Source organism: Strix uralensis, chromosome 4, assembly GCF_047716275.1.
Source record: "Strix uralensis isolate ZFMK-TIS-50842 chromosome 4, bStrUra1, whole genome shotgun sequence".
Classification (NCBI taxonomy): Eukaryota; Metazoa; Chordata; class Aves; order Strigiformes; family Strigidae; genus Strix; species Strix uralensis.
In genome coordinates this window covers 36,513,820-36,521,165 of record NC_133975.1, presented here as the reverse complement: position 1 = coordinate 36,521,165, position 7,346 = coordinate 36,513,820, and the positions used below count along the sequence as shown (strand labels likewise).

Below are 7,346 nucleotides of genomic sequence, written 5' to 3'. Positions count from 1 at the left end.
CGGTTGGTCCCCTCCCGCCGGCAGAAGTGGTGCGCGCGAGCCACGTGACGGCCCGTGCCCCTCCTGCCCCGCCCCTGCCGCCGCCATCGCCTTGGGCCGTACCAACGCCGGCAGGGGGGAGTGCGGGGGTAGGCGCGACTTGCCCGCTCTGCGCGTTGAACTTTCCCGCCTCCTGGGCAACCGGCAGCAACAGAGGGCGGGCGGCGGCTCCGGGCGCTCGCTGTGCCGCTTCTCGCTCCTGCCGGTGGCGGCCTCATGCGAGTGAGGCACCGGCTCCGGTAAGGAGGTGCCGCTCGGCTGCCTCCGGGTTCAGCGGCCCTCCATCCCCTGCGGTGCTGCCGCACGTACCCGTGGGCCGGCGCAGGGCGGTGCGGTGCGTAGAGTTGAGCTTGCTTTAGCTTGGGCGGCCAGGCGGAGCTGTGCTTAATTCAGTTTATGTGGTATCGGCGCTCTGTGGCAAAATACTGGTATTTCCTCACCTTTCCTACAAATTCCTTGGGGGACGCTCCAGAACCGTGCTTGCACGCCTGCTGCCTCCCAGTCCTGCTGCTTCAAGGCCAGGCGCGTCCACCTCATTACATCTCCTCAGTCGCAGCAAACTGTTGAGGTCCAGAGATCCTTCCCATTAATCCCTTGATTTTTGCTTTACACTGTAGAATGTAATTCCAGGTCTATTTTCGATAAATCATTCCTATCCTCCTGATCAATAATGTCAACTAGCTTCATAACCGCAAACCCTTAACTTTGTTTCCAAGGGTCAGTTTACTGCCATCTTCTTTCAGTGCTGTTTGTTGTTGCTTGCCCTTTGGTTCCTTGCCCAATGTCTAGATCTACCAATAATCAACAGTGCTGAGTTTACCTGATGAAGCCATGATCATTTTACATTGCATGAACTTCCACAGGTTGCAAAAAAAAATTGCTTCAAACTTCTTAAAACTTCTGCATGCCGTCCATCCTGTGTGCTGAGCGTAAGCTATGTGTGGCTAGCCCTTCCATCGTACACTGTGTTCCAGCATATTATTTTTTATAATAAAATATATAAAATTATTATATAGATTTCCACAGCTGTGCTGTTGCTCTGCACTCACATGCCGGATACAGTTAATGCGTGATAATATTCTCAAGAGTTCTGCCTATTTTCATTCCTATCTTCCATCTTGCCTTTGCCCCTGTAGTTGATACCAACATGGGACCTGATCTACATTGTCTTTAATCTGTATTCCAACTTAATATCTTAACTTCCCTGCCATCTTCTGAGCTGTGTGAACACAAAATACTTCAGCTATTTATTTGCATATCCTTGATTTTTTTTGACATTTCTTCATGACTTTCAAGAAATAGCTTTCCTAACATAGTAACCAATTTCTTCTACTTAATTTCCATTCCTGGTGAACTTACCATATATTGTTATTTTCCTCCTCAAGGCAGTTCTTCCTCTAGCTGATTCTGATTCCCATCTCTGCTAGTTTTCACTCTGGAAATCAGATCCCTGGTAATCCTAGTGCTAAATCTGCTCTCTTTTCAAGCCCTTGAGTTCCTTTCACTTGTTGACTAGGTATTTTCGTTAGTTCTGTCAGGCTCCAGTGAAGGTGATGATGAGGAAAAACTAACATTTACTGGAAATCATTTGCTTTAAAAGCAAGAAGTTGGAGATGCTTACCATGACCCGGTCTTGGATTAGTTAGAGGGGTTCCAAAATTCCACTTTTATGTTCTACCCCAGATTTGTCCATATACTGACGTTCTATACCATTGCTAGACATAACCCACAAGATGAAGGAGGAGGCTGCTCGGCGTGTTTTTATACTAGCTGTTAATGCCACTGAAACCTCTCGTCTTAGTACTCTGAAGACACCTGTCAAAAATTTTGACCAAACACTGTAAATTCAGTAAGAGTTGCACCATTTGTATGACGAATGCATTTGATTTTCTCTCTCTGCTCATGTTTTGAATTTGTTTAACAGAGGAGGAATAATGGTGTCTAAATCCCACATAGGCCATTTGTCCCGTAAGCACCAAAGCTGTCAATCATATTCTAGATTACTTTCTTCAGATTAATTTGTTTTTCAGATTTTTCAGATTTCCAATTTTTTCAGATTCTTCAGATTAATATATTTTTAACCAAAACTTCTTGCATTTTACTTAAGCTTTTTGTTTACAGGTGTGGACTGCTTATAGACTTTTGCAGTAGAACAGATAAACAAGGATACTTCAACCCTTTTAGTGCAGTGCACTGTCATACAGATCCAGCCATGCCTGCGGAAGGGAAAAGTGACATGGAGAGGATTGGCCTCTTCAGTGAAATAGGTTATGTTACCATTGGAGATAAATATGTATCACATCATATGCGTAAGTACATTTAATTTTAATTACTATTTAGTGATAGGGGCCACCTGTAGTATCCATCTGCTTTCAGAATCACTATTTTCTAATATTTTTTTTTTTGTTAGAGGGAACTGCTTTTTCATGCATATTCTTTGCTCAGGTCTGTATTGTTAAGAGAGAGGCTTGATATGTTGGAATACATATATCAAAGAAAGGAGAAATCCAGTAAAACTGAAAAACATGTATGCATAGTAGACTGATAAAATCTTTTAGTGTATACATTTCTTTTTAATATTAATTATCTGCAGGTTACCAGTGTTTTCCTGCTTTTGTGAAAAACAGTGGTGTTTTTTGTGTGCTTCTTCAGCAGGTTTTCTGTTATTGACAATTACACTGTCGTTATTTTTAAATGTGTTGCAATTTTTTTTCTGTTCTGATCTGACTCACATGTGTGAGATTCCCCATCCTGTCTTTTTAAAGAATATTCTTTTTTTTTTGTTGTTTAATGGGAATACTCATTGATAAAGGTAATTTTTGTAACTAGTAAGGTTACAGAGGTTAACCCTCAGTAGCTGCTTCGAAGTGATAATGCAAAATAATCCTGGCTTCTCAACACAGACATTTCTGCTGTGTCATTGTGTCAGTGATGAACATGTCCACCAGAACCCCAGATGATATACTTCTACAACACTGAGCTGCTGGGGATTCAAAACCCAACTGGAGGCACTTAAGCTGTTCTACCTGGTCTGTAATCAGTGGGAGAGAGAGATGCTCCTCTGAAGTATTACTCATAGTACGTAAATAGGCTTCAGCTCTGGCTCTGAATCGTAGTTTGGAGTAACAAATCTCTCTCCATTGCTGGTAAAGCAAGTGCAGGGGTTAGAAAACTAAAACTAGGTACTGTGAATACCTTTTCATAGCATTGTCTTTCAGACACAACCATTTACTTGCATGATTTGTAAGTTAAATGCTCTGTATTACATTCTTTGAGCCACCCAGATCCATACCTTAGTTTTTTAGTGTAGGCTAAGAGAAGCACTAACATCGAACCGTTATTTACAGTGCTTACTTTTTTAAAGGCCCTTTTAACGAAGCTGCGAGCAAGAACAGACAGATGTTACCTGGGGGGACCAAAACACTGTCAGCTCTGCAGGCAGGTTATTTTGAGCCTCAGTTTGTGAGGATTTTCAGTGGTGAAGCCTACTCAAACCCTGTTCAGCTAAGGAGACGCTATAGATTGGCAGAATCAAAGAAAAATTTGGGCAAAGCTTTTCTTCCCAGTAATGGAGACAAATTGCCGTAAGTGTTGTAAAAATGTTTTAAATTGACACTTTTTCTTCTCTGTATGCTAAAGATAATTTTCACAGATTATTTCTTATAAAACCTGTAATGAGAATATGATATTGTTGTTTATACAATGTAGTGTTAGTCAGTAATGAGCAAAGAATTTTGAGCAGCAACACAGGGAAGGCTGAACCCAGGTAGAAATCAGGTCCTGATGCTTGCTCTTAACTACAGTATTTTACTGTAAACAGTTTTCTTACCTCTTAGCTTTTTATTTTCTGTGAAAATGAAGATGGCTATGGGAAAAGGGTGTGGATAATTAACAAATGAGTATTTCATTTTAATTTAGGATGAAATCTGTTGGAATTTGTCAGATACAATATCTTCTCCCTCCCATTTCTGAGCCTCCCAAAACAGAGATGGCATATATATTGCATAAACAGTAGAAAAAGGGGCCACTAACCAGGTGCAATGTTTTCCTTTCAGTGAACCCATATCCATCATCTTTTTGCTAGAAATAATACCAATTATCCTACAAGATGACCAGAACATGAAAGAGCTGAGGAATATATGCAGAATATTAAAATAAATGTATCTTTGCTAGTTGCACAACATTATTTGCATGACAAAAGGATACCAATGCAGCTGGTGTCATATAACTATTATTATTCACACGTAAAAAACAGAGCCTGGTTACTCAATTATAACTATACAATCTTATTTTGTTCTTGTTTCTGCAATAAGACATGGGAGGATTCAATTTGTGTACAGGGCCTAGTTCTTACAGTCTCATGGTTATATTTAGTCATATCTTTCTGCAGCTTTGCTTTTGGAAAGTTTGGAGAGTAGCCTTTTGTTTATTTTATATAATTATACTTTAGGATGCAGGGATTAGCTATGTTCTCTTGTATGTTACGGGAACATCTTAGCTTTTAATAGGAATGAAGACATGGTGTGTAGGCCTTCTGTTGGATATATGTGTGCTGTTTCTGATGGGACAGACAATGCGTGAGCCCTATGTTCAAAACATTCTTTCAAGTACAACTTGAAAGGATATTTATAGCATTATAAATTAATATATTTATATTAAATTTATAGCAGCCAGATTATTTATAATGGTTTAACTGTTAGAAACACCTAGGCACTGATTTCAAATCTGTGACAGTCAATGAGAGCCCTGTTCACTTACTTTCTGGGTTCTGCGTCCAACAGTGGAGGGGTCTCGCTTACAATGAAGACTACTCATGTGCTTTCTTCCATGTACTGCCTCCACAAATGCATTTGCTGGCTGTGGGTGCTGCAGCTCGTGCTCTCACTCTTGTTGTAAGACCTTTGAATTCTTCTAGACATGAACTTTAGGACAGGTTCTTTATTGTCTTTATCCTCCCCTAAATCTGTACTGACAGAGTAGTCTGAAGCAGAGGCTGGATAAGTGGGTAGGTTGTCTTTTAACGGAATCCTGAAGCAGTTATGGAGAGTGATTATACATTTCTTATATCGAAAACTGACTCCCATTTTAACTAAGGAACTAGCACAAAGCTCTGTTGCTGTTCATTGAGTTGTTCTTTGTGGAATGGTTGAAAAATAACGGACATATGAGTGATCCAGACCGAGGGGCTTCACTGTAACAGCAAGCTGCAGCTGTGTTCAAGGACATAAACAAGGCCGAGACGGCCTGAGAAACTACATTCCTGCCCAAGAGATAAAGATGTTGGAATGTCGAAAACAGGGGGTCTACCTGGCGGGAGAGCAGCGCGTGGACACCACACTGGGACCAATCATAGGGGGCAAAAGGGCGCGTGAACAAGTAGCTTTGGCCTATTAGCAATAAGAGAGCGGCGTGTGAGGCTTGTGATAGAGTATAAATTGCTGTGTAACCTTTAATAAAGTGACATCAACTTGATCAAATTGGTTGGTTAAGTTGTGTCCGAGACTTCCGCGTCGACAGTTCTTGACTGCCTGAATGATTAGTGGCTCTTGGGAATCTTTCCTTTATGTTGCAGCCACATTTGTTGTTGGCTGCAAATGGAAAGGTTGCAAAGATGTCATATTCTGAAGATGTGACTGAATCCTGGGCCTTTCTTTTCTATTCTTCAAGTCTGTTCTCTGTTATTTTATTACTGGCATATAAAAAGCCTACACACCCAAGTGACCTTTAAAGAATATGAAATAAAGCGCTTAAGAGCTAGGGAACACCAAGATAAAGGTTATCTGTGCATTGTCAGTTTGCCCATTTTTTTCTCTATATGGGTTTATGAAGTCCCTAAATAAAGGGAGGGTAATGAACAGGCAGATTAGAGTTCTGTGCAAAGATGACAAATGTTATCTTGGCATCCTAATGCTGTCAGTATTCATCAGCGGCCCTTTTAAGTGGGACCTCACTGAGACACTTTCCTCTCTCCCCACAATAATTGCAGGCAGTACAGGCAAAGCAGATTACCTCGGCTATTTGGAGTAGTTGACAGATCTCATACGGTAGCCCCTGTTTATTTTTTTCTGTTCTGTTTTGGGGTTTTGAGGCATGGGGATAGAGGGTTGGTTGTCTAGGGCTTTTTTGGACCACTGTAGCTGCAGTTTAGTGGACCAAATTGCCATTCAGCTATTTAATTTGTTTCAGTCCTTTTCTCCTTTAGCAGCTGTATGATCATGTACTTGAAGAGCATGTCATACACTTGTCAGCAAATATTGATTTTCAAGTTGGTCTTTAAAAAAACGTTTTTGTGAATTCCCACAGCTTTGTAGACAGAGGTTTTTTTCCTAAATGAACTGTGCCTCCTTTTACTTTCCTCCTGTGACAAGATAGAAAGTTAACTAGTCCTAACAGCTCCCAAAAAAAACCCCTTTCAGACAGGTACCCTACCAACACTAACTTACTGCTCTCTGTAAACTTGTGGGAAAGACTGTCCTCTTGTCATCAAGCATCAAATCTGTTTAACCTATTCTGGGTCTCTGGAATCTGTCTCTACCAGCATTACTTCACCTTGTTGGAGTAAAATTAAAACCACCTCTATTAAGGATATTTATATTATTAAGATACCTTAAAACTCCATCTCTGCCACCATCTTCTTTCTTTTTTGTCCATAACGCTGTGCATGGAATTGCTGTAGTAGTAGATCCACGGATGGTGGATCTGATCTGGTTTTATATTTAACTCTTGAGATGTAGATATTGTTTGGGTTTTCTATTTACTGTCATTTTGGCACACTAAATCTGAAAAGCCTGAAATATTTGCAAAACATTAATTAATGTGTTCCTTTGCTATTTTCAGATGTGGACGTGGCAGCTATTATGGAACCATAGGAGGTTCGTATGCATACTTCAGTCCACAACTGAAAGCCAGAGGAAGATACATTCCTCCTGGAAAGAATTTTTGTACTAATCCAGGAAAGAAAGGAACTGGATATGGGTAACTCTACAATATTGCTTCTTGCAGAGTATTTTATTAAATGTTTCTTAAGTTTTGAACACCTAAGTAATTAATTTTGTTAATTACAGTTATGCAAACCTTACCATAGGTGAACAATATTTGCATGAAGCTGATGGGTATGAAGTAGAAAGAATAAATGCAAAGGTAAAAATATTTGGTTTTATTATGTATTAGTGTTATGATTATTTATTACAATTTACATGAGCTTTTTGTTCCCTGTGGTGTTTTCTTTAGCTTGAAATCACAAATGTTTATTTACAAAGTGGAGGAAGGAAAACAAATAAATGACCATCCTGTATAAAAAAGATTTA

The 7,346-nt window shown here is 40.1% G+C and overlaps 1 protein-coding gene across 7 annotated transcripts in view; it reads left to right on the top strand.

The window, feature by feature from the left end:
• The first annotated feature begins 112 nt into the window (after positions 1-112).
• Positions 113-7,346, top strand: part of CFAP96 (cilia and flagella associated protein 96) — a 30,629-nt gene continuing 23,395 nt past the window's right edge. For 6 of the 7 annotated variants that reach the window (XM_074866376.1, XM_074866371.1, XM_074866375.1 and 3 more), the window contains exons 1-5: positions 113-278; positions 2,161-2,348; positions 3,404-3,623; positions 6,877-7,014; positions 7,104-7,179. In XM_074866376.1, the coding sequence (XP_074722477.1) occupies positions 256-278; positions 2,161-2,348; positions 3,404-3,623; positions 6,877-7,014; positions 7,104-7,179 (645 nt within the window). In that variant the 5' untranslated portion in view covers positions 113-255. Of the gene's footprint in view, positions 279-1,904; positions 2,349-3,403; positions 3,624-6,876; positions 7,015-7,103; positions 7,180-7,346 lie in introns of those variants that run through there. The other variant, XM_074866377.1, reaches the window with a different exon arrangement.